This window comes from Oculina patagonica, chromosome 12, assembly GCF_052425735.1.
Source record: "Oculina patagonica isolate OP01 chromosome 12, crgOcupat, whole genome shotgun sequence".
Classification (NCBI taxonomy): domain Eukaryota; kingdom Metazoa; phylum Cnidaria; class Anthozoa; order Scleractinia; family Oculinidae; genus Oculina; species Oculina patagonica.
In genome coordinates this window covers 33,363,145-33,390,944 of record NC_135769.1, presented here as the reverse complement: position 1 = coordinate 33,390,944, position 27,800 = coordinate 33,363,145, and the positions used below count along the sequence as shown (strand labels likewise).

General features: G+C 37.1%; 4 protein-coding genes and 1 non-coding gene across 5 annotated transcripts; 2 read left to right on the top strand and 3 right to left on the bottom strand.

The window, feature by feature from the left end:
- The first annotated feature begins 18 nt into the window (after positions 1-18).
- Positions 19-4,776, top strand: LOC144633942 (kelch-like protein 20). The gene is made up of 3 exons (XM_078492871.1): positions 19-979; positions 1,834-2,174; positions 2,886-4,776. The coding sequence occupies exons 1-3, from the start codon at positions 51-53 to the stop codon at positions 3,335-3,337; spliced, it is 1,722 nt and encodes a 573-aa protein (XP_078348997.1). The 5' UTR covers positions 19-50; the 3' UTR covers positions 3,338-4,776.
- A 146-nt stretch (positions 4,777-4,922) lies between these two features.
- On the bottom strand, positions 4,923-11,402 carry LOC144633943 (DNA polymerase delta subunit 2-like). Its single transcript, XM_078492872.1, has 11 exons — positions 11,068-11,402; positions 10,577-10,707; positions 9,717-9,840; positions 9,420-9,549; positions 9,086-9,191; positions 8,825-8,914; positions 8,499-8,579; positions 8,038-8,195; positions 6,972-7,099; positions 6,356-6,457; positions 4,923-5,562 (listed from the first exon to the last, which is right to left on the bottom strand). Exons 1-11 carry the CDS (start codon positions 11,315-11,317, stop codon positions 5,396-5,398), a joined length of 1,467 nt encoding a protein of 488 aa, XP_078348998.1. The 5' UTR covers positions 11,318-11,402; the 3' UTR covers positions 4,923-5,395.
- A 281-nt stretch (positions 11,403-11,683) lies between these two features.
- LOC144632877 (ubiquitin carboxyl-terminal hydrolase 1-like) lies at positions 11,684-20,191 on the top strand. Its single transcript, XM_078491631.1, has 5 exons — positions 11,684-12,190; positions 13,811-13,882; positions 14,400-14,527; positions 15,048-15,611; positions 18,331-20,191. Exons 1-5 carry the CDS (start codon positions 11,804-11,806, stop codon positions 19,238-19,240), a joined length of 2,061 nt encoding a protein of 686 aa, XP_078347757.1. The 5' UTR covers positions 11,684-11,803; the 3' UTR covers positions 19,241-20,191.
- Trnat-ggu (transfer RNA threonine (anticodon GGU)) lies at positions 17,913-17,986 on the bottom strand. The gene has a single exon. It is a non-coding gene; the product is annotated as a tRNA-Thr (tRNA).
- A 762-nt stretch (positions 20,192-20,953) lies between the features above and the next one.
- Positions 20,954-27,781, bottom strand: LOC144632881 (hydroxyacylglutathione hydrolase, mitochondrial-like). The gene is made up of 9 exons (XM_078491636.1): positions 27,678-27,781; positions 25,731-25,918; positions 25,019-25,083; positions 24,776-24,893; positions 23,468-23,564; positions 22,390-22,493; positions 22,039-22,140; positions 21,480-21,559; positions 20,954-21,408 (listed from the first exon to the last, which is right to left on the bottom strand). Exons 1-9 carry the CDS (start codon positions 27,748-27,750, stop codon positions 21,312-21,314), a joined length of 924 nt encoding a protein of 307 aa, XP_078347762.1. The 5' UTR covers positions 27,751-27,781; the 3' UTR covers positions 20,954-21,311.
- Positions 27,782-27,800: the final 19 nt, after the last annotated feature.

Sequence of the window (27,800 nt, the reverse complement as noted above, 5' to 3'; positions counted from 1 at the left end):
CTGCAACTCCGCTTGGAAGACGACACAAACATTCATCACAAAAATCAATCATGGAGCTAACAGGAGGTGTTGTGGGCAGAGAGCTTCACTCGCCTTATTCTACCTTGTCACACAGTGTTCGAGTACTGGATGTTATGAACAAACATCGCAAAGACTGTCTTAAGCTCTGTGATGTCGTTCTTAAAATTGGAGACGAGCACATTCCTACTCACAGGGCGGTGTTGGCAGCGTGTAGTTCGTACTTCTACGCCATGTTTACGAGCGATTTAGTCGAGAGCCGACAGAAAGTGGTCACTATGAAAGACATAGACGCTTCTATTGTCCAAACCCTTGTGGAGTTTGCTTATACGGGAAAGGTTGATGTAAACGTTGAAAATGTACAGTCCATACTGGCAACTGCCTGTTTAGTACAATTTCACGAAGTGCGAGATATTTGCTGTCAATTTTTGGAAACACAGCTAGATCCTTCCAATTGCTTGGGAATAAGAAAATTTACCGAAGCGCATGGCTGCACGAATTTCCTTGAAGTTGTAGACAATTTTGTTCTTGAGAATTTTAGAGAAGTAATGAAGTCAGAGGAGTATGCTTTGTTGCCTTGCGAGTTATTGATGAAAGTCATTTCAAGCGACGACTTGAACATCATTGCGGAAGAAGAAGTTTACGAAGCCGTCATGTCTTGGGTGAAACACGACTTAAACAATCGAGTTAAACAGCTTCCAAGTCTGATACGATTCGTCCGAATGCCTTTGATTTCGAAGCATTATCTTCTGAACCGAATTGACGCAGACAATTTAATACGATCGAATTTGACGTGCAGAGATTTGCTCGATGAAGCGAAAAACTATCATCTTGTACCCGAACAGCGAGCGCAGTTTCGTACTGATCGAATGAAACCGAGAAAATCTATGATGGGTACTTTATATGCTGTTGGCGGTAAAGAAGCTGGAGAAACTATTTCAAATACAGTAGAGTGTTACAGGTTTGTATTTTCAATTGTTTTGACATCAGCCAGTGTGTCAAAGTAAACTTGTCCCTGTATGTTTACAGTGTAGTTGCGATGACTTTTAAAATTAATTACATTCATGATCTTTAGGTAACATTCTTTTTACTGTACTATCTAATTTCACTGACTTTGACTTATTTATTTTATGAGTTTTGTTTTACTGTATCGTAGCTTTATTGTGGGGTTCCAGTGGCCATTTAACCTTACTAATAGCTGAAATAGTGATCGGACTTTTGAATCCATATCGTGTTTTTAAATAAAGGCAACTACTAATACTTTATATTGTCTCGGGAAAAAATGTTGTTCAACATCTCCTGTTGTGCTTCCCTGAGGGTTCATCGATCGAATGATTGTATTTGTGATACGTTAACGTATATATAAGTTATTACATCATTTGTGGCTTCGGCGAAGTCCTAAAATTTGGCATATTTTTTCTTTGAAAAATTTCGGTATCTTCATTCTTGTGGGCAGGAAGTAATTTTCCGTCCAACAATAACACAACGCATGGGCGAGTCTGGCTACTATGAGTGCATTCCTGTTTCTCAAAACATCTTTGTTATCATATTTTACATCTGCGTGGGGTGATTAATGACTCCATCCGTTTGATTTTAAAAAGTAGTTTTACATGTAATAAAGTTTCAAGAAGAACGTGGATGAAATCAGGTTTTACCTGTATTTGTAAGATATCATACATGATATACAATATTTTCAAGATCTGTACATTTTTCTTGGACAGCAATCTAAAATTTTCCCTAAAGCAACTAATAGATTTCATCAGGTATCCATATCAACTTAACATCCTGTTGTTATGCCTTTGCCCTTGTTATCAGTTTACAAAGTAACATTTGGCAGCAAGCCCCTTCACTCAACGTTCCAAGACAACAGCTTGGCACTGGAAGTTTAGGAGGTCGTCTTTTTGCTGTTGGAGGTTCAGATGGCTATTCACGTTTGAGCACAGTAGAGTGCTTATCATTAGAGACAAACCAGTGGATGTATGTCAAGTCACTCAACACAAGTCGCTCTGGTGTTGGAGTGGGGGTCCTTGGTGAGGCAATGTATGCAATGGGCGGCTATGATGGGCGATCATGTCTAAAAACTGTTGAAAGATATGACCCCCTGGTGGATGTATGGAGTCTTGTTGCACCTACAAATATTACCCGCAGTTTCCCAGGTATGTTATTTAAAAATATCAAATTTGGCTTTTGTCAAGATGTTTTCCTCCTGTGAATGTTTGACTGATTATTTATGAGCATACAAAATGTATATTTCACACAAGATAGAACAGGAAAACTCAATAATAAACTATTTTCAAATATAGTTTATTTCAAATCGTGAAATTAATCAGTAATCAGATAATTACTTCTAGATAATATTAAGAAATATTGCACCCCTTTGCACCATTCTTTCTAATCTGTGTTTCAGGTTCAAATGTTAATCCAAATGAGGATAAATTGTGAGGATTTATGATGCTGACTGCTAGGTCTGGATGGCAGCCACTGTTAAGCATCAACAGTGTTTATTTAGAACAATGCACCAACACAAATGTTTCAGGATGAAGACATGGATAAAACAGAGTTCTTTTTTCCATATTGGAGAATTACACATTTCTACTGGAGTACCCCAATCATTTGAGGGAGTGTCATATTTTTGGCGCATTTTTGTTGTGTAATTTGAAGAATTCCTCATTCTTATCAAATCAAACAATAACATGAGCACTTTGCAAGTGCAGCATCATATTGTTTGGCCACAAAGCTCTGGATCCAGATTAAAAGGAGCGAGTGACTCAGGAATAGAGAAGAAATGTAATTAGCATTGGGCTGTTATCTTAAAACAAATCTTCAATTTAGTAGTCTCACTAAATACTTCTTTTAATGTTTAACAGGAGTGGCAGAGCTTGGAGACCGCATCTTTGTGATTGGTGGAAATGATGGAGTTTCATTCCTCAACTCAATTGAATGCTATGATCCTCATACAAACAGATGGACTGTATTACCTCCCATGAGCCGACCTAGGGCAGGGATTGGAGCTGCGGCATTAGATGGACGCATCTATGCCATTGGTGGTTTTGATGGTGCCTCTAGGCTTGACATTGTTGAAATGTTTGAACCACGCATGAATGTATGGACAGAAGCTGCTTCACTTAATTCTTGTCGTGATGGTGTTTGTGTAATGACATATGGTTGCTGGGTTTATGCTGTTGGTGGAATTGATGGGCCATCATATCTCAACACTGTGGAGGCTTATGACCCAAGAACTGATCAGTGGGAAGATGTAATTCCCATGACAAGATGCCGAGCAGCAGCAGGAGTGGCTGTGCTTCATGCTCCCACTTAACATAACACCTTTTCTAATGATTATCACAAGTAAAATTAAGGTCAGGCTTCAATGGCAGGAATTAGACTACTATAGGGATTAAAAAGTTTTCTTTCTTTGGTCAGTTTACAAGTAAAGAGTTTGGCATTAAGGTCTGTCAATGGGCCAATGCTTTGATTCCAAGTGACTTGCCACAGAGAGCAGAGAAGACAAATTCAATCTTTGTGAATGTTGAAATGTTGGGGCTTGTCATACATTATCCAGTCTTTTTGTTTACACAACAGCTAGCCCTTGTATCTCTTAGCACTTGACATAGCCGCATGACTGTGGGTACCACAAGATGGTTACACAGAATGAAAAAAGACAAGGGATGTTTTCACTTTCTATTCGTTGCCTGAAACCAGCTGGGATTATGCAACAGACAATGGAAAGAGTTTTCGGCTGGCTTAACTGTTGGGTAAACAAAAAGATCGGATAATATTTGTCAAGCAGCAATATTTTAACATTTACAAAGGTTGAGTTTGGCTCCTCTGCTCCCTGTGGACTTACAAGTTTACATGATTTTTCAATTCATTTGCTGCTCAAAACTGCAGAATTGTAGTCATGTAGCTGGTGTTTATTGGCTTGTTACGTGCATGTAGTACAAGATTACCAGCAAGACATTTATTCAGTTACTGTCTGCCTTAGTAGCAAATTAATGACTACAGTGTATGTGTTTCCATTATTTGCTTAGTAAACAGCATTCAGAAATTTTTTTGTAAAACATGTGACATCATTCTCTTGCTGTTTTGTTTATGTTTGTTAATTAATGTAAAATTAATTAATTTTTAATTAGTTATAAATTAATTTAGATTGTGATCAATATGTCCACTGAGACCTGTGTCTAAGTAGAGAACTGTTTTGTTTTATTTTGATTGTAGGGCTTTCAGTAAAATTAGACAATCTTTATCAAGAACCAATCAACAGAAATTCTTTTTGTCATATTCAGGTTAACTTTACTGGCTGCAGGCAATAATCCAATTTAATAAAAAAATAGTAAAAACTCCACAGACACCTTCATAGCCAGATACCTTCCCTTAGTAGGTAGTTATAGTCCCAGCCACCAAAAGTGGACATTAGCAGGTACCTCTCCTTAGTTGGACTTTTTTTCTGGTCTCAAGGCTGTCCTTTTATGTGAAAATGGACTATCCTTGTTTATAGATGATAAATATATGGGGACATTTTGTATTTTTATTTTCTTTTATATCATGAGAGCAAATACCTTATTTTATAAAAAGCAGGTTCAAAGATTGTAATCGCATAATTAATAACATGCAGCCATGTGTGGTATCAACCATACAATTGAGATTATGAATAGGATACAAAATATGAATTTTAAGTGACAATATTATGACAGTTGTATGTTAACAATTGAAACTAATTTCATTTCAAAGGCTACAATAAATTGAAAATAAAGTTAAGGCATTTTCAGGTTCCTTTGATTTAACATCTCTGATGGTTTATAGTTTGTAAAAGTTGTCTCCTGTACTGTGCTTGAAGTTGTCACAAAAATATGTTGCAATAAATGTAATGCAACCTTTAGCTGTTAAAGAAGAAAGGACAAAAATAGGGAATATATAGAGAAATTTATTTCTGTCAACTTCTCAGACTTTTCAATAGTGTTGTATGGACTAAATTTACAACAAGTGAAGGTAAATAGTTACGATGTCAGAAGAACCTTGGCTCAAAAACAGATATCTCTGCTTCTTGAGACTTCCTAAAGTTGGTCCAATGAGCAGACACTTTGAGGTTTTCAATTTGATGAAATTTTCAAAATGATTGATTGATGATGCTGATGAATACCAGCCTTAAGGTGTCTAGTTGTGTATGCACAGTGTAGCCAAGACAGTACTAAACTTTGACCAATGTTCAATATTTGCAAGAAGGGGCCCTGCCTAACATTTGTTAACAAGCCACACCTAGATATTGTGTGGCAGTAGACACAGTTATAATTTGTACAAAAGTATGAATGAAATTCTCCATTGCTTTGCCCTGGCATCAGCGCTCAAAAAGGGATTTATTGCTTGGAGCTCAGCATAGTTACATTTCCATCTGTTCTTCACCTAATGCTTTATCTTGTGGCATTGATAAAGAGGCAGAAAAGTTCACTGGATGGCATGTAAGTGTCCGTAGATTTAGCATCACACAGGTCTTTGAACTAGAGAAATCAGGAATTGTCACCAACACTATTTTTTGGCCATTTTCTCCTGAAAGAGCAAGACAATACATCTTAATATCAAGGGGATGATACCAAAAACAAGCAGATTACACATGCTACAACTCAAGGTATTCCAGAAAAGTGCACAGTACAGGATAGCTGTATTCACAATCTTTACTGGCCATCCTTCAGCAGTGCGCTGAAAACAGGACAACCAGGCAGTGCATGGTACAAGACAACCATATTCACAGTCGACAGGTGAACTGATGTACAGTAGGCTGCCAGTATAGTTTTCTTATCACAGGCATACCAGGCCACAGTCCATGGTACAAGACAGCTGTATTCACAATCTACCGGTATACTAAGGTAAGAGTACACTGTAAGTAGAGCTGTCTTGCCACAGGTATACCAGGCAGTAGTGCATGGACAGGATGGCTGTATTCACAATTTATACCTATAGTAGACTGAAAGTATAGCTGTCTTGCCACAGACATACCAGGCAGTGTTAATGGTACAAGGCAGCTGCAAACAACACTGTCTTGCCACAGGCATACCAGGCAGTGCATGGTACAAGACAGCTGTATTCACAATACCCATAGTAGGCTGCAAGTAAAACTGTCTTGCCACAGGCATACCAGGCGGTGCATGGTGCGAGACGGCTGCATATTACATCTTTGCCTTCAGTGCTTTGCAAATTAACCAATCCTTTTATAACTGACAGCAATTTCTGGTATCCCTGGCAGTGTATGGTGCAAGAGAGCTACATTCACAGTCTATGCAGTTTCTGTTGTGAATTCATACACTAACTTGACTTATTTTGTGATGAAAATCAGTAAGTTTACCGTGAAGAACTTTGCTCTCATACTTCGGCTGATTGCCAACAAAGTACACATGAGGACACTTTTCTAAAATAAAGGGGTCCTTGTCATAGTATGGATAGCACCCTGAAAAAACAACAACAAAAACATCGTATTAAAGTACTTATGAGAAATTATCTCTGTTTTCATAGTATAAAGCAACTAGGAATATTGCTACTCCCCTTGGGTGGGATGTTAGTCCCATGCCAGGTTATCCCCAGCTTTTTTCAGGTTGTCCCAAACCTGTCTAAGTTATGGTGCCCATTTATTCTCCTGGGTGCAGAGTGGCACTGTGAGAGTTAAGTGTCTTGCCTGTCACATGGCATAATGACGGTGCTCTAACCCAGGCTGCTTGATCCAGAGTCCAATTCACTAACCATTAGGCCACTGCATCTCACGCACATTTCTCCCAATGTACACACCCATGTTTTTCTTGTATTAAAAATTTCAAAAGGACACCAGGTTTTTCCCACTCCCTCAGGCATTAGTTGATCTCAAAATTCTATCTTATATAGGGTATTTTGAAAATGCTGGGCATCTTTATGTCTACTTCATTAAATATACATGTTATTTGTAACATCATTACACACAAGGATTGTACCTAGAGTGTCAGGAGCTGTGGGTGCTATATGGCCCCACTTCATTGTGTGTTCTAGAATCTCCAGGCGATCCTCAAATATTGACACTTTGTAGATGTCATTTACATTTTGTCCTGCTGTTCCAAGAACCCTGAAATCAAACAGTGAAATTTCATGCTAATGATAAAATTAATTTATCTGTCTCCATTACCACACTGTCTGCAACATATCAAGATTTGTTGTTGTAGCCTTTACTTGTATCCTAACCCTCCAAACTAAAAGTCAGACTACTCAGGTATTGTCCAGTACAAAAATTGTTATTCACATACAGTACAGTTTCAGACAGCGAGTAATCACAGCTATATTAATTACTTTTAAGAGCTGTTCAGACAATAATAATTATAAATTAAAAATAAAAATTCAGTCAATCTCTACACACATTTATACCATGCCATAGAAAATACAGCCAATCAGAATACAGAAAGCCGTTGTATATTCGACGGTATTCAACCCGACCTTCCCATAGTGCGCTGCGACTGTATTCTCGACGAAATTTAGTGAGCGTATTTTCTATGGCATGGTATAAAATAGTTACACAACACTTTCTCGTGGTATACTATGGAATATCCCACTTGTCACTTGTATTTTCTTGGCATACACACTCGCCTAAAGGCTCGTGTGTATACCGAGAAAATACAAGTGACTCGTGGGATATTCCATAGTATACCACTTGAAAGCGTTGCATAACTAGTATTTACGAAACTTATTTCCTTGTAATTTTGGACTCATTACTAGCCTCTCAGCGACTTTTTCTATTTAGGATTGGTGAAATGCATGTCTCCTTGACTTGATATCACAAAGCTATGGTGAAGCTTCCAGACTGACAAGCAAATTAGACTGATTGATTTTAATTACTTATTTTAGAGCTTAAAGAACCAGATCTAGTGATCTAGTCACCCAGCTGGCTATTGCTGTAATATGTTTGGACTGAAATAGTTTAATTTGGACAATTTTGGTCTAAAAGTTTATCCATCTACACATTTTAATTCCAACTTCAACAAATAGATAGTTATGTACACTTTTAATTACCTTACACCACCAATCAGAGCCTCGTATGGGTTGGTGACACTCTGGAATGTGGGATACGCAGCTGCTTGGGGAAACATACAGCGATGAAGAGGCTGCTGTGGCATTGCATGATTGGCTGGATCAAACTCACCCGGCATTATTTCAACTGGAACACATGACTGTAAAGGGAAAAATGATAAAATATTATTTTCTGCATTTGAATTGCATATATGTTAATAATAATGATGACAACAATGATGATGATGATGATGTTGATGATGATGATGATATGATGATAATGATGATAGTATCAGCTTTATTGCTATGAGTTAGCAGGGAGGTGGATATTTTAAAAGTATTTCAAGGGAGGAATTCTTAGGGGGTGCGGTCACCATATTGTTAAAAAAAAAACAGTTCTAAATTTGCAAGTTACATTCACAATACTTTTTATTAATATCTGGCAATCACTCAACATCACTTACAGCAAGTTGCAGCACAAAATCATCCAGATTCTTGATAGCTTCCACACTGCCAGCTACTGCATTTCTTGTCAGATACTTTGCCTGTGATAAAAGAGGTTAAGTTATCGAATGCAATGATTTATATTGAACACTGAAGTCCCCATCTCAGTTATAGTTACATCTCATTAGGCTATATACAGATTCAGTACTTGTTCTAAATAGCTGTGCCTGAACAAAAATTAAATAGAATGATGTGTATAGGTTTTAATGCTTGATGTTGTGAAAATCTAATTTCCGACTCTATATGCAAATTAGCTGCTGAGCAGTGAGCCACATATTGTACATACCTTTGTTTCACTGTCTTTAGTCTGTGTACACTGGCTTAAAGCATTACCAGCAATGATAACACGACATATCTTGGCACAAGATTCTTGCTCCTAAAGGAGATGAATATTACAATTAACATCAAAAAATATACACTGTTATATAAAAACAAAACCTTATATAAATGAAACATGATAAAAGTGACTTTTTAAATAAACTCGTCAATGAACGATCTTGAACTAGCATTCATATTCTAGATGTCACATTATAAAGAAGAAATTTACCTGGATACTTCCTAGCTCTCCTGTTACCAAATCAGAAAACATCTGAAGACTGAGCACATCCTGACTTTCATTTCCAAATCCAAGACCACAAATGAGTGCCACATACCTAATAAGTTTATAAGACAAATGTTGGTACATGTATGTGCCCTAAACAAGCAAGATCAGGAGAGACGGGTCTTGTTGTAGAGGCATGGTAAAATTTACTACTGTACGAACCTATCTATGGGCTTCTTTGTAAATTTATTTTCTTATGTATCCCATTAATATATGTTTCTGGTATAAATAACATTTTTTCTCTTCTTAAGGAAACTATCAAACTGGTAGAGATTCTGACCTGTCATCACCATTGGAGAAGCACTGATCCAGGTTTGGTGCAGTTTGGTATGGAAGGCCACTAAAGCAATGCTCTTCAACATAGAATTTACCACTGTCAATTGTGTGACCGCAGAGAGCTACTATACTGCCTAAAACAGGAAAAGACAAATTATGAAAACCTAGTCAGCAAATATATCAAAGGTTATTTATTGAGAGTTACCTTTAAATACTTGTCATCACCTAAAGATCTGAGGGGCTAATACCGACCGAACATTTAAGTTTCTTGTATTGATCACGGCTTCTGCCTATAAGATACCTGTTACAGATGTTCCAACTGGAATGTTACCAGTAAGAGCAACTCTCTCTGTTTCGTCCTCTATAACAAGTTCATCGCTGTCTTCTACATATTTTACTCTGGCTGGTTGTGGCATCAGGTTATGCTATTAACAAAACATAATGTAAATACTAACTTAAAAAATCGATGGAGGTTATAATTTCACATGAATAGTACAATAATATTAAATGACATGACTTTTTATTTAAATTTAGGGTCAGTAGACAATAGGTAAAAAGAGCATAAATTTTATTGGACATCCTTTGTAAAAATCAAAGTAATTTGTCAGTGATGATGATGGTTCCTGTTCTTTGAACTATCATACTAGCTTATTCCTACAATTATAAATTAAAATGTTGAAAATCACATAAAATCAAACAAACAAAAAATGGTCAAAACTGTTTGATAATAAATTCAAATTAATAAGTACCTTCTTATTTAGATATATAACTTTATTTTACATGGATAGAAACACTTAGCTCAGAAGCTAGTTTACAGGTTCTCCATGAAAATACATACTTGCAAAAATTCTAAAAATACTAAAAATCAACTATTTACAAGAATCAATTACAATAATACCGGGTTTGCATGAAATACTGCAGGATTAAAAAATCAGTTTTAACTACAAAAGATTAAAAAAAAAAAAAAAAAAAGTAGTTTGTAACATCAAACTTTCATGAAAAAAAGAACATGGCTGGTCTAGTCAAGAAAATGTTAAAAAAATTCTCCAAATTTCCAAAATTAAGTCTTGCTAAATATCACTATTCCAGAATTGTAAATTAAGCTGTTACAAAAATTTCCTATAATAAGATGAGCAAGATTCATAACAACTCAGATCATACCTCCTCACTAATCTCCTTTAAAATACTTGGCTTCAGTTCCATTTTCTTGAATAGTGTTCCTATCACAAAGCACTTTTCATCTGCTTTCACTTCAGATAGTTTCTTTAGTTCAAATTTGCTCTCTTTACCACCTACAAAACAGAAGTTGATAGATCATATCCTTGATTAGATGACTGCATGATCGCAGTTTCAGAAATGTGTAAAATGCGATTAAAACGTGTAACAAGCGAGTTTTATCACGCATTAAATGATGCGCATCATTCTTAAAGTTCTCGATTTTTGTTTTAAGTCGACTCACATTGGAGTAAATACAGAAAAAATATGCAACGGCCTGAGAAAGCTAAGATTATACTAGTGACCCTAAAGATTGTAGTGACCCTTTGGTCACTTCAGACTTTATATAAGCTTACATCGATCTGCTTACATGCGTATATTCAGTATATTTTTGATACATATGATCGACGTAAAATTTTAACACTAAATATACAAACCCCATTTCCTTCTTGCAGCAGCAGCTAGTTTCTTTCTCATTGCCATTATACGGACTGAATATATCTGCGCATATTGCCTTGAAAAACTTCTTTCTTGGTGCACAAAGCGTGTTGATTCATTTGAATATGAACAAGTTGCTCTTTCAATCCTTTCTTCGTCTTCAAGCCCTTCATGAGTTGAAGGCTCTGATAGCAACACTTCGGCTTTTAGCTGGGTAGTTTTTATATCCAATTCCTCTGCACTAAACATTTTAAATTAGTTGTTTCTCAGCTCCAAAAAAGACGAAAACACTCCGAAGACTAAACAGGTCTAAACAGTCGCCATTTTCTTTTTCCCGGGTAACTTTTTGCGCCAAACTTAAGGGCAACACCGCTGCCTTTAAAAATAGCGGGCACTTACCCAAAAAAGGGAAATTATGTGCTAAAATTATAACAACTTCAAATCATTAATTCCTTTCATTAGCTTTTAAGTTAGCCTGCAGTAGTATTTTTCAGAAAATTTTATGAAGGAAACAAGATATCACTTTATTTTCAAAAGATATATGTAAGAGGAACTTTTGAAACCCAGGCTCTCTCTTTCATTACACTGGTGGATTGGGCATTAATTTGTTCAGAGAAATGGCGGGGAAATGAAATGAACGAGGTTTTTGATCTTATCTGCTAAAGATTTGCCTTTAAACCATTATCAGTGAATCATTCTTGTTGTGGCAATAACACAAGGGCTAGATAAGAAAGAATGCCATCGGTCTCTCAGGTGGAATCACCGCCTTCAAGTCCGAGAAGTCCGCCGCGTAAACGAAGCAAGTTCTCTTTGAAACTCAAGGGTAAGAAGAAATCGACGAGCGGCGGCGAAGTCGAAAGGCGGGACAAACTCTTCCCGATATTTAGTCCGCCTGCAACTCAAAATACGAGCGATGATGAGACTTTTGAACCTCCTACTCCACCACCGCCTTATGCAGGACTAAAGAATCATGGAAATATTTGCTTCGCAAATGCGGTCTTACAAGTCCTGCGCCATTGTCCAGGACTATTGGAGTCTGTCATTGAAACTGAATCACTCATCAGAGAGTTATGCCCCACTGTAGAAAATGCACGTGCAGTGGAAACAGGGACAGATGGACAGGTCAGTTGAGATGGCGGTTAAGTAATATTATTATATGGCTACAATAGTATGCGCGCTCTGATTGGCTGCTGAGCGGGCATTATTTTCTTGTAATGACCGGGCATTATGAAAATTTTTCTCGGCTCGACGGTTTTTTGAGTTGTGAGTAAAAGCTACTAGCGAGGGGGCAGAAACAACAAAAAATGCCGACAAAATATAACTATCTTTTCAATAAATGAAAGAAAAATATAAGCATACCGATACTTCTTTAGTATGAGCGACGAAGAGAGCCACAGAGAGCGAGAGCGAGTTTTACCTCCAGTGTTTTTTCCCTTGATTATACTCTTTTTTGAATAGTGCTTAAAGGCCATATAATAAATAACTTATTAACCTCGTCCGTTCGGTCATTACAGGGGAATCTCAGACCTCGACCTTGATGTATTGACCTCGCTGTCGCTCGGTCAATACATCAAGGCCTCGGTCTGAGATTCCCCTGTAATGACCTCACTCTCGGTTAATAAGTAGTATATAATAATAAAATTAATAATTAATATAATGATAATGATAATGATAATAATAATTATAATAATAGTGATAATGGAGTACAATTCAGCGAGTAATTGGGTGAGTAATTTCAAAATACATGCGAGGCCGATTTGAAATTACGAGCACGATTAGTAATAGTAATTGGACTGAGTGGAGTACAATTCAGGGAGTAATCGGGCGAGTAATTTCAAAATCGGCCGAGCGCGAAGCGCGAGGACGATTTGAAATTACGAGCACGATTACTCTCTGAATTGTACGACACGAGGTCTAATTACTAATTAATCGTATCAATAACAAAATTCGAGGTTAGAAAGTCTTTGAAAATCTTGTTTAGTGTAAAAAAGTCAATGGTAAATTCAACTGGTTGTACAAACAGTGGGAAAACAGCAAGAAGGAACCCACTTATACGCGCGTGATTGACGCGCGAATGGCGTAGGTGTCCAATTACAGGTATCCAATTTGAAGTTGTTCAAATTGGATACCTGTAATTGGACACCCATATGATCGCGCGCCAATTACGTGAGAAATAGGCGCGCGCAGAACCAATCAAAATCGAGAATTTTGTTATAGATACGATTACTCTGAATAATTTGTACAACGCGGTGTCCAGTTACTAGTAACCGCATCAATAACAAAATTTGAGGTTAGAAAGTCTTTGAGAACCTTTTTGTATGAAAAAGTCAAAGGTTAATTCAATTGGTCGTACAAACAGTGGAAAAACAGCAAGAAAGAACCCATTTAAATGCAGGTGATTTACTCGCAAATGGTGTAGGTGTCCAATTACATGTATCCATTTTGACCATGTTCCTATTGGATTCCTGTAATTGGACACCTGCATGATCACATGCCAATTACACAACAATAAGACATGTACAGTACCAATCAAAATCAACAATTTTGTTATAGATACAGAACCCACACAACACACAGATCTATGTGATCTTTTGATCTTTCGAAAACCCTAATCTTGCTCCACAATAAAATAAACCACACCACTTAAAATTCCTTTAGTTCAAGAGAAACAGTCTCCTGAAAGTAGTGATAAAGTTTTTTTGTGTTCATTTTTTTTTAATTTTGTTATTTTCTTATAATCAGGCATCTCAAGAATCTGACCTTTGCAGTGGTAATGAGGAGGATCATAAATTAGTTGTTTGTAGACTAAAAGAGGTAAAGTTAGCTTCTCCAATCTGTGTGCCTTTTCTTTTCATTTTCTTTGTCATTTAAATCAAATATGAAGACTGCATAAAGAGGGGGACATGGGGTTTTGCAGTGTTGCTCATTTTTTTATGCGGTGTTGCGGTGAATAAAATTAAATCTTGCAGTGTTGCGGTGATCTCAAACCCTACGGTGTGCGATGTTTGTGTTTTTTTAACCTACGGTGTTTGGTGAAACGAAATTATTAACACTTGCAGAACTACATTTATCTCTTTTATCTTCGTTATTCCGTCCTTATATGTTAAATTTATAACAAAATACAGTCAAATATTGTCTATTTAATCTTTAACCCAATCGTGATACGTTTTATTGATAAGTAACTTGATTATATTGCGGTGACGGTGTTTCATCAAATTTTCTTGCGGTGATGCAGTGTTTATGTATTATTTTTGCGGTGTTGCGGTGTTCAGGGTCCCCCCATGTCCCCCTCCATAAATGTAACATCCTCATACAATGTTTTCTTGTTTAGCTTTTCAGTCAAATGAAAGACCTTGAGGTAGATTACAGCGAGAACAAAGAGAATTGCGAACATCTTGTACAAAGAAGGAATTATTTGATCCTTGCTGCAAAGCCCGTGGAATTCATGGAAACTTTCAGGTTTGTTGCTAACTCAAATATGGTGCAAATATGGTTTCTCCTTATAAAATGATAACTTATCAATAACTGTCAGGTAGATAGGTGATCAAATCCAACCCCAAGTACTGATATAACTTGGATTCTTTGTAATTATTTGGAATTGTTGGCCATCATACCTGACCTCACACCCTCCCACCCATCTAAGGTTTCAGTTTCTGTGGAAATAAAGCATGCTTTACTTATGAAATATGTTAGTCTCAACAAATGACTCGTGCCAACTCCCTATAAAAATGCTGTTAAAAATTAATGATCCTTTTGAGTTCCCTCTCCACTCACCCTCTAGGAATAGCCTCTAAAAGCATGTGCAGAACAAAGTAATCAATTGGTATGAAATAGTTAATTGTCTTGATGTACCACAAATTACTACCAACATAACAAGGAAATGTACTGTAAGCAGCAGGAGGAATAAGGATTTTGAGTTTGAGAATTTCACTATGCTTTCCTATGCTTTCTTTTTTTTATCTTACAAATTTTTTATCAGGAGACAAAACCCAATGTTTGAAGACAATCTTCAGCATGATGCCCAAGAATTCCTGTGCAGTTTGCTTGTAAACCTTCAAGATACGGAGAACGACATCAAAAAGAAAATAGAAGATACTGGAAAACAGTGTAACAGAAGTACAAGTGTTAAAAAATTCTCAGCTAAAATGTCATCCTCTAATGACAAAAGCCAATCTTGCAGTCTGCTAGAAGACTTATTTCATGGACGACTTCTGCATCAGACAAAATGCATGACATGTGAAGATGCTAAGAAACGTTTTGAAGACTTCCAAGACATCAGTGTGCCAATTAAAAAGGAACCTAAAGTGTATGATGCCAATAAAGCTCACACGTTTTCACCAACACCAAAGAAAGGCCAAGATAGCCAAAGTCTTTGTTGGGCCTTGTCACAGTTTGCCAGGGTAGAACATCTGAGTGGAGACAACAAGTACTTCTGTGAAAATTGTCTGACTCATACTGAAGCCGAGATATCCACATGCTTTGACAAGCTGCCAAGGATTCTTACAATCCACCTCAAGAGGTTTACTGCAAATGCTTTATCAGGGTGAGTCTTCTTATTCATTGCATGAAAAAATGACTTTCATGCCCATCCTTAAAGTAGTTTCAGGGTTTTAGGGCTTCCTTTGCTGAACCTTTTGACAGCTTATGTTTAGGCACAATTCAAAGGTTGACTTGCAAAGGCTGCCTTCACAATATAGCAAAGTTTTTTTATTTTTTTTTATTTTTATTTTTTTTTATTGAGAACAACAAATTTTCTTACAATACTAACAATACTTACAATACCACAAATTACTTAAACAAAACTAACATTACTTACAATACTAACATTAACTACATTACTTACAGTTACTAACAGTACAAGAAAACATTGTTAACAATACTGACAATACCTTATATCCTAATAAAATACTGGTGTTACCTACCATATTAACATTACAAAACTTACAATACTATCTAATTTACAATACTGTATTTGCTTATTACTTATTTAAATCTACATATATATTTCTCTCTTTTTTTTTCTTTTCTTTTTCTTTTGTTTTTTGCTATGCTTTCAGTGATACTAACAATGCCTCATGCCACAATTACAGTGCAAAAAGGAAAAAAAAAAAAAAAAAAAAAAAACAGCAGAAAAACTATGCATGTATACAAATAACAATGACGCTACAGCAACTACTTAGTAAAGGAAACAGTCGACTAGATTAAATTTTTCAAAAAAAAAACTACATAATGGCTAGACGGATCTATAAATAAATTTCACATTTGAAAAAAAACTAAACCAACACTTGGTTTACAGAAACTAGATTGGTGGATAATTCAAACGGATAAAACATGGAAATAATTTATAGGGAAAAATGTGTAGAGGAGATTAACAGAGAAACATCTTCCACTTGTTTGTGAAGGCGGTCAAACGATTACTATGCAAAGCTATTTGTTTTTCAATTTGAATAATGGAATTCAACTTACCCAAGAAAACAGACAAACAAGGAGGCGCTCCGCCTAATTTCCGGGAGTAAAGATGATATCTCGCAATTAGAAGCACAAGATCAACGGCTGTGTTAGTCGGGATTCTTAACAGCCCCATCAAATGGAGATCTGTGAGAACAAACTCAGTCCCAAAGCCCTTTTGAAAGAGAAATTGTTTAATATCTTCCCAAAAACATTGCGTTATGGGACAGTTCAAGAAAAGATGGATGATAGTCTCTGTTTGTTTTGCACAGAAGCAACATTTATTTGAAGGTATAAGATTGATTCTCTGCAGAAAATCATTCGTGGCAATCCTCCGATGTAAGAATTTAAAATGGAAGGTTCTTAATTTGGTGGACGCCGTACAATTAAAAGCAATTGTGTATGCTACTTTCCAGTCTACCTCACAGTCGTTCTGAACATGAAGGTCTCTCAGCCATTTTACTTGGCTTCCAATGGGTGGGATTTTTTTCTCTCTTTAAAAGAGAGGTATACACAAAATGATTGATCTTACTCTTAGAGGTAAGATCAGCTAAAGATTCTCCTTTCATAATGTTATTGTCTGGCGTCTGAGGATTATGTAGCTTCCTTATAAATGACCTTATAGCTGAAAGAACGGCAAATGATTCAAACCATTTTAGCTCGGGGAACTTAATCCTCAGCTCGTCGTACCTAAGCAGGGTGCCATTCTCGTCCAATAAGTGGGAAATTTTGCAAATTCCGTGGTTGAACCAATGTTTATGGAAAACGGGTCGGTCGTTTATTCGAATAAGAGAATTGTACCAGATGATCTGGTCACCAACATTTACATCAGTGATGTCAGTGACATCCGTAAAATGTAACTCTGCCCAGGCTTCCAGTACCTCTTGGACGAAGGGGTTACAGACCCCTAACGTGGGGATGTCGTCTTTGTGAAGATTGCAGGTGAAAATATCCCTTCCTCCATGCTTTTTAAGACTGTCCTCGAAAACAAATTTCCATTTCCCATCCATTTCCCAATATAGCAAAGTTGTCAACCACAGGACAAAGTTTATACATAGCATAAAGGCGACTTGATATGTTGATGACCACCCCGTAAATAATACAGTAGAACCCCAGCCATAGGTAGTAGAGGGAAATGGTTAAGAAGCCCAGCAAACATCAAAGGAGCAAGCAAAGAGACATAATTTAGGTTGGAAGGTCCATGACCCTGCACATCTTTTGTTTTGCTCTCATACACTATACATGAGTTACGTAATTGCAATGTTTTTATGAAATTATTTTAATTTATGAAATTCATATATTTGTACTGCGGATATACATTTTAAGCAAATGAAGGATCATCGCAGTAATGTACTCTACTTTAAGCAGTTGAGAAAAGCAAGCCTGAAAAAAAATCAGGCTTGAACGGAAATCGAACCCATGACCTCTGCGATACCAGTGCAGCGCTCTAACCAACTGAGCTATCAAGCCAACTGGGAGCTGGTCACTTGTGAGTTCGTAATATACCCGTGGATGGAGAAGATATGAAATGAATATATGAAATTCATCTAGTATTTGTACTGCGGATATACATTTTAAGCAAATGAAGGATCATCGCAGTAATGTACTCAACTTTAAGCAGTTGAGAAAAGCAAGCCTGAACCCCAAAATAGTGAACAAAAACCCATAACAAAGAACTTTGCTGGGCTTCATAACCATTTCCTTCTATTAACTATGCCCCAGCTTATGGTCACCCCAGTAATACAATAGAACCTGCCCCCAGCCAGGGAATAGAACTTTATATTCTAATAATTATCATTCCTCCAACATTGCAGCTTTTTATCAGGCAGTGTTTCCAAGATCACTTCAAACCTTGAGACACCAATGGAGCTGTCACTCAAGGAATGGTGCTCAAAATCATGTCCACTTGCCAATCCAACTTATCATCTCTTTGGAATAGTTATGCACAGCGGCATGACGTCATGCAGTGGGCACTATCAGGCTTATGTGAAGGTACCCACACCCAACATCACAGATGTCAATAATAACAACAACAAACAGCCAATTCACCATAACGACACCCATCTATCTCCTTCTGAACATGGCAACAAAGTGGACACTAACATGGAAGAAGATCAATCACAATCTGTAAGTACTGAGAATGGAATATCAGTTGGTTGCAATACTTTCTCCAGTCACGACAATTCTCCTGGAATTAATCAGATTTCAAGTCCACAGAGCTCTGCTGAGAAACCCAAGACAACATGCATTTCTGGGATCACAAGATACTTTCACAAATCTAGAAAACATTCAGCAAAAGGAACCAAAACGGAGAAGCACGATGAAGAAAGAAATGGCGATCTACCAGTTGCAGAAGAAAAGCGAAGGCATCACAGTACACCTACTTTCAGCTTGACTGGAACTGGAAAGTCAGTTAACAAGATTCAAAGTTTCCAGTATCATGGTGTTGCATCCAGTAGAAGTGCAATACGGCAATTGAATTTCCAAGATAGTAACGGACAACTAGATAAAGCTAAACAAGACCACAATGCCACAAATGCTTGTGATGAGGAAATGTCAAATTCACACAGAAGTGTGTCAGAAACCAAGACATTCCAGTGGATTCATTTTGATGATGCTGAAGTGGCGATATTAGAGGAATCTGATGTTTCAACAGTGTTGCAATCAGCAGAATCATCATTTACTTCTCCTTACTTGCTGTTTTACAAATTAGCCGAGCAATGAACAAGCAATGAACCCTAACCCTTAAGTAGACAGATGACTCTATGAATGAGGATATTATGACATGATACTAGCATGACTTTTTCACCAGTTCCCCTGAACAGGTGAATGGCTTTGCATGCACTTAGTACCAAAGGACTGAAAAATTAGTTTTGTCAAACTGTTTTGAGCTCTACAGCTGGACTGTGCAGGAGCAAAATATCATTTCCAGTTGCGACACAAAGTTATTCAAGTATTGACTACAAACCTATGAGTTGGTACATGTATGCATGCTTTTAAAAGTCTGGTCACAACAATAATCATTATTCTTAGGAGCATGAAAGTGGACTCTATAAAGATGAAGTAAGATTTCACGAAATACCTGATTGAAAGTCATACTGACATACCTTATATTTAAATGATTGTAAATATTATCATGATTATTATTTTTATTGCAGCTGTTTTTGCATTGTGTAAATTTCAACATAGTAACCAATAGAGTTTTTTATTGATCCTTTTGTTGGATAGGATTTGAAATCAGAAGCTATACAAGCCATAATAATATTGTGTAAACTTACAAAATGCCTGCATTTTTTTGTATTGTACATCCAAAAATTTCACATGCTCTGCTTTTATTTTGAGAGGTTGACTCTGTATAAGTTATAATAATAAAGCTATAAAATTGAAAACAAGATGTCATTCCTGGATAAGAAACACACTCAAAATTCTTGTTGAAAGAACTTTTCCTTGCCCATCCTTGTACTGTGGTGGAATAGTCAGGTTGGGACTAATAATTGGTTCAAGAATAACTTAAGAGATAAACAACCACAAGAAAACTTAAATGTTAGCAACAGTTTGTGAAAACATTTATTCCAGAAGAAAATTGCTGCAAGCATATATGCCAGGCCAAAAAGTAGCCATGAAATACACACTATTACAGTCAACTCTCTCTTAACAGACACCTCTATAAGACAAACACCTCTGTAAGACGGACACCTGCTTTTGAACCCATTCCTGCCGTTTTTCAGTCATTTTACTGTAACTTAACTCCCTATAAGACGGGCACCTCTCTAAGACGGACAGTTGGAGCCGGTCCCAAAGTTGTCCGTCTTAGAGAGAGTTGACTGTATTCTACTATTGTGCCATTTTACCATTTTTTATTTTATATCCGTGCAAACATAGTTAGTGGTGCAAACAACATGCAAAATATGCTACGTTATTGCACTGTGGAACAGGGGATGGACAAACTTATGCAAACAAAGTGGAATAATAATTTCCTTATTTGATGGTTTGACATATAATATAAGCTGGCATTTTACTGATTGCTTGTATTTTTCCTCCCACCCTCGTACGAGGCTCTCAAAAATATTACACAACTTGCCAATTATCTGAGCGTATTATACGTTAAACCATCCAATAAGGTGTATGTATTCCTGTCGAGGTTAAGTGACCACACTCACACATCACCAACTAAACTTTCTCCTTATAACATCAACTGAGTCAGTAGATTGTATCCCGCAAACCATGAAGTACTAAGAGTTATGGTGGATTTCCACTGACACGTAATTTTTTACGTGCGTAAAAAAATTAGAGACAATGTATGAAAGGCTTGCGTACACGTTTACGCAGGCCGTTCATACATTGTCTCTAATTTTTTTCACGCACGTAAAAATTTACGCGTCAGTGGAAATCCACCATTAGGGAAAGGAAAATCATTACACTGAAGAATCATGTTCTTTATAAATTTCTCAATTTAATTTAATTTAATTGTTTACCTAACTAGATTACATAAAAGTGGTATCAGAGTTTCCATAATACTATTACAACATGGTACGCTGCATCCAGAGTGCATTGTCACAGTTAGTAAGGAAAAAATGCAAATGAAAATTGTCTTGCTCTTACACCAAAGGAAGTTCTGGTTTATCAATACCTTGTGAAGTCTACTTATCACAATTTTATTCAGTCATTGTCCATGAGCATGGGCTATTAAGGCACTACGGACAATCTTCTTACATAAAAAATACACCTGAGTAATACACCAAGCTTAACAGCCTGATTAATACTCGATACTCAGTCTTACTAGAGACTATTTCAATCAGTGTTTAGCTTTAAACATGTCCTTGTCACGCCTAAGAAATCCCATCACATCAACTGGGTCTGTCTTTTCTGCATATTTCTTAACACTCTCCTCTCTGGAAGAAAGAAAATAATTTATGTAAGTGAAGCACTCAAAGCAAAGCAATGTGAATACAAGATCACTTACTGCACTCTCATGAATGGATTAAATTTGAACTCATCTCCAATGGTGGATGGCACTGTTGGTTCATTAGCTTCTCTTTTGTTCTATTTTTAAACAAACAAATTGAAAAAAAACATGTTTACTTATTAATGCTTCTACTGCTTAGCACAGTGGAACTGTTACAAATGGCAACTTTTAACAGTTATTATGAAACTAAAGAAAAGGAAAGTCTGTTTGCTTTCTCTTGTATAAAGTAATAACAACTTTAATAGTTACTAAAATTTCTTTTCTTTTAGGAAAGTGGCTATGTTTTCTCCAAGCAGGTTTTTAGCATGTCTTAACAATTCTAAAGCGACTATTCAGTTACGTTCTTGTAGTGTGCAGTGAGAGAGTGAAGTGTCTTGCTTGGTAATTTATTTGCTGGTCAACACAGATGGACGGTTTGGAAGATATGATTATTGACACTTGTACAAGTATGTAAAAACTCAACTGAAATCAGTATGCACTTTCAAATTGCAATACAAGTTAAAACAGTAAGTTTTATACAGAACTTTACAAAATATTTGTTTTTCCTGTTACGTACCTTAGCCCATTCAATTTGCTGGTGAATATCAGGGTTTTCTGGCTCCACATGAACTGCATACTTGAGATTATTTACAGTGTATTCATGTCCACAATAAACAAGCTGGAATGAATGACAATGAAAAATAATAAACAATGTTAAAGAATGCAATTATAAACTTAAATATAATACTAAACACAGCTTAAATGAGCTGTAAGTCTAGTATAAGAAAGGATTTGTTTTCACATGCTTAATATTCATTCAAGTGATTCTCTGTGAGCAAACTGTTATTTTATCTTGTAGGTCATGCCTCAATGATATATCTGAACTCATCCCCACACAATACAAAGTACGTCATTCACAAATACTTACAGTATCATGTGGTAGTTTTCCTAGAATCTCAATCAATGCCTTGTACATATCTGGAGGACGCCCTTCAAAGAATTTCCCACACCCTGCCCTAAAAAGGGTGTCGCCTGAAAAGATATATGTAACATCTGTCTTATGCAAGTGAATTATCAGGCTGCTTATTTGATCACTCCAGGTTTCTTGTCCAGGATATAAAATTTGTTGTTCCAGAAAATATCCATACCCTCCCACGGAAGGTTTTTGGTTTGAATCTCCCCCACCCCTCTGGAAATTCCAGTTAAGCTCCATACTTTCCTTTAAACATTTTGGCTTTCAAGACCCCCCACCCCCTCAGAATTTCCAATGACCTTCTGTGGGGTGGGCTAGGATATTTTCTGGAACTGCACAAAAACTACCGTAAAAACTTGTGTATAAGCCGCACTTTTTTGCTGAAATTTTGGGCTCAAAATCGTAGGTGCTGCTTATCTACGAGACCATTGCTTTTGAGGGGTGTAAATTGCCCAGTCTGGGGTCAGAAAAAGCACTTAAAACATTGAGTAAATAAACAGTTAACATATTGAAACCTGCTGTTGTCGATCATTGCTTCGAACGTGACTTGACGCAGACTTCTCTCTTTAAGTGACTGAGTGGTAGCAATTATTTTGTATCATTCTCAATCTGTTGTGCTGGTACTACTTCCATTCAAATTTCATCGTTTTCCAGATTGGACTTTAGCAAATGAATAAAGACAATATATCGTCAAAAGAGCATCCTCTTTGAAAGGTATTGGGATTTTAAAGTTTTAAATTTTTTATTTTTTCTCAAAATTAAGCTTCAAAGTTGGGGGTGCGGGTTATACATGAGTCTTTACGGTAACATGCCTGGCTGATTGACCAACCTACCTTCTTCCTCACCCACCTACAACACCTATCTACATAGACCTACGCAGAAAACTCTCTCTCCTTCACCCCCCTCCCTCCCCCCCCTCCCCGCACCTCCTTTCCTCCCTCCCTCCCTCCCTCCCAACTTACCTACTTATCCTTCTGCCTGCTTGCCTACCTGCTTGAAACTGAAGGTCTTTAGAATTAAATTAGCCTCTTACCAGTGAATACTGCACTTGGCTGTCCACTGACCACATAGCAGATATGACCACTAGTGTGGCAGGGTGTGAAAAGACACTTCACATCAAGATTTCCAACCTAAACAAATATTAAAGTTTGTGTGATTAGAATACCAAATGTTTGCTGGTGCTTCATTTAAGATGGCTGAACACAGTTTCCATGCGCTCTCTGGATTCTAATCCGAGCCCGCACGCTCAAGGCTTTGAGACAAGCAAAATTTCAATGCTGCGCATGCTGAATTGATCAAAAAGCTGCAATCATGCATTTTATTGTCTTTCCTGAAAGGCATGATTTCTAAAAAAACAGTCATTAAAATTTTAAGAAATTTTGCAAGGTTGTACTTTAGGAAGCAAGTTCGAAAACTGCTGATTACAAAATATCTAAAATTTAACAAAAAATTTTTTAAACATTCTAGGACATTACTTTAAAATACAAAGCTTCAAAAAATAAAAATTCCCTCTGTTAAAACTTGACTACTTCAATGTTAAAATCTCAGAATTTTTCCGAGTCTGTTGTACACAAACAATGAAAAAAAAATGTAATGACTGAATTTTCTGAAAGCGAGCGAAATTCAACTTTTTTGGTTGATTTATAATTTGCTGGGTTGCCATGGTAATTTAAGTAATGCGACATGGTCTTACACGACACGCAAAAATTACAAATGCAAATTAGCTGATCTTGTGAACTGCCAAATTTATGGTTGTCAACTGCAACGATTTGGAAATGTGAGCAATATATAGGATATAATAATAAAGTATTATTTCGTTTGTCTCACGACGTAGTCACGTGTGATGGAGATCGTGACGTTTCGACTGCATACTGCTAGTCTTCATCAGGCGATAAGGTCGACTGGTTGTGTTTTAGCTTATAAAGCACACGGCTGCGCTGTGATTGGTTGGTTTTCAACAGCTGTGATTGTTGCATTTTGATCCTCAGTGTTCTGCATGCTGGTGTACTGTTGCTCCCTTGGTGGTCCGCAGGCGTACAGTTCTCCTGTTGTTGTGTTTTTTGATCGTGGGCATCCATGCTTCAGGAATTTCAATTCCACTGTCCCTGTTGATATTATTAGGGTGAAGTCTTATGTGAATCGCCTCTTTGACCCGGCGTGTGTACCAGTGTGAGTCACAATCAATAAACTTTACCTCATTCCAAAGTGGATAGTGTCCGGTGTTGTTGGTGTGCTCTGCAACGGCGGAAGAGTTTTTTTTTTTCCAAAGATTGGAAAAATGTGTTCAGCTACCTTAAATACACCTTATAATGTGGAGAGAAACCATTGCAGGAACAAGTACCTTCAACTGGTCACCATGTCCAACCTTCTTGTTCAGTGCACCAATTCTATCATCTCCTCCACACACTGTCAGCCCTTTTACAAGTTGAGCCAATTCCTCATTGCCCCCTGCATGATCCCTGCCATATACATCACAGGTATAATCATTATACAGTCACAATTTATCCTTCCTTAGAAATTAAAGTTGATCTTAGGGCTGGAATATTATAAACATTAAAATCTAAGAAATCCATAAGAGACTTACCAGTGATGATGAGTAGTAAGCACTGTTGTAAGCTTTACTCCTTCATTCTTAACAGCTTCAACAACCTAACCACAGAGAATCATTGAACAGACTGAATGTTAAATATCCTAGGCCAACTGTTATCCTGAATCATGCATAGCCACTCCATAAAACTGAGGACTATATAGCTATCAGGGAGTTAATAATTTTTTACAGTAACTTAGTTCTCATGTCCTCATTGGTCAAGAGCTATGGTCGATAAGAGTAGAGACCATAAAAATGTTATAACCGGTACCACAACAAAATGCACACTTCAAGATATGTTACAGAGAAAAAGAAGCAACTTTTCCAATAAATGGATATCGGTTTTTTTTTGAGATCTCAACTGGCCCTTTTGGGGTGTACTAAATTCCAGTGTAGTCCTCAGTTTAAACCAAAACGTGATGTTTTGCACTGCAAAAGGCACAAATTATCCTTGAGACTGTCTTTTGCGCTGGCACAATATAATCACCAGTGAATTTTTGATGTTACTTTAAAAAACAAATCAACCACTTTTTACATGGCCATCACTCTTACAGACTAGAGAAATTAATGCTATGACATGTCCAAAACTCTGCAGTGGAACCACTCGCCACTTAAGTTATGAACATTTTATGACAACATTTCAGTCTATGGTCTGTTAATAAGACTACATGTACCATGGAAGTATGTGTTGATTTGTTAGACACACTACCTTTTTAGGTTCCACTGGATCTACTATAGCTGCTTCTTGGGTTTTCTCATCAACAACAAGATACATATAGTTATCAGAGAGTGCAGGAAGTATGTGAACCTTCATGTCTGGGTGAACAATGCTTACTGGCTTGGAATGACTCTCAGGGAGGGTTGACAGAACTCTCTGATTGAAGTATCCAATAATTCCTGTCAATATTCAAGAATGAGACACAAATTTATGTTTAGTAATAATCAATGACAAAATATAGGACTTGTGGTGCAGGGAGATGGACATTGACTGATGCAAATCACCAGATGGTAAATAAATTATTTACAGAGCAAATAGGGTGAATAAAGACCAAATTAGGGTTGATTGATTGATTGATTGTTTAGACCAATTTTGGTGACTTTGGGAAGAAACTGGGATGTGTATAATTTATTATATTTTTATGATAAATATTTATAAAATTGGTAGAGGGTTTTTAAGTTGAAAAAATTTTGGGGGTTCAAGAAGAGATAGCTTCACTTGATGATCCAGAGATTCCAACCCTTTTTGACAGAAAAAGGGAGTATTTTTTAGCGCTGAAGGTGTGAGCCTCTAGGGGGATCTGGGGGCATGTTTCTCCAGGAAATTTTTCAAATTTAGGTTCTCTTAAGTGCCATTTCCGTCATTTTGAAATCATTTAAAGGTCTTCATTCTTTTCACAGACATTTTTGGTGCTTTTCTTTACTGTTGTTACAAAAGTACTAAAGATTAGCAATTTTTTCCTTGTTTTCAGAATTTCTTGATAAATCAAGAGAATCTGCTAAAAATCAGGAGAGCGTGAGGCAAAGCATCAAATTGGGATACTACGGAATTAGGTAGACTGTTTTTTTGGAGCCGCACGAAACAGTTGCCGTTGGCCACAAAGACGTGTGTTTTGGGTCACGTGGGTTACAGCTGTCAAATGAAAAGGTAAACGCGCGTGAGCACATTCCTTAGAGCTCGTTGAAACAATGAAAACACTTCTGATTGGTCGATCTGTAACGCCCCAAAATTTGAACGTGCGTCGGGATGGTTGTCCTGGCCTCTGGGGAATTGAATGTCTGTGCTTTATGCAAATCAAAAATTGTGCACGCAATCGTAATATGTGCAGTTTTTGGATGTATTTCTGTTTGGAGACGACATTGACAGTCTCGGAGCAATTATTTTTCACTCAAATAAGCATGTTTAATGTATAACGATGTTTAACACCAGAGAATGATCCCAAAACAGCACTCATTACAATTACGTGACACGACCTGAATTTGCATAAAACCGCAGACATGTCTAGTCGACTAGTCTCCGGTGAATGAATTAACGGTCAAATGACTAACGCCTGAACGCAGGTTATACAACGAGCAAAGGAATGTGCTCACATGCGTTTTCCTTTTCATTTGACAGCTGTTACCCACGTGACCCAAAACACACGTCTTTGTGGCCAACGACAACTGTTTCGTGCGGCTCCGAAAAAACAGTCTACCTAATTCGGTAGTACTTCTGATCAATTCGGGAGGGTTGGAATCTCTGATGATCTTCCAGATAGATCTGGATTTCTTTAGGAATAATAGGTTGACATCTCTGTGAAAAGGGAGGGGGGGGGGGGTGAAAACAGTTGCTGAAACTGATTTCATTGATACATAAAATAACAAAAGAACAGTGCTAATGAGAATCCTATGGGTTTCATTCTCCCTCTTGAAGTCACCGTTTAGAAGTGAGTTAAATTAAAAAGATAAATAAAAAATTATTAATTTAGGGTACGAGATGTTTCAAGGCGTCAGATCCGGGCCGGGGGGGGGGGGGGTGGAGGAGGGGGGTGCAGGTAGATTTCAGATGCAAAATCTCTTTCTGGATGCTGTGCTGCAAACAAGGATGTCCGAGATTCATATCAGAAAGAAGGTTAATTAGAACTTAAATTGTTTAAAAAAGGAATTTAACAATACTTACCCAGTGCTGTTACCCGTCTCGCACCTTTTAAGGTGAAGGAAATACTGCGCGTCACCCCTCGGAACCACCACATCGAACTTTACTTCGTATAAGATCAGCAAAATGTCCTTTTTAACCGGAGAG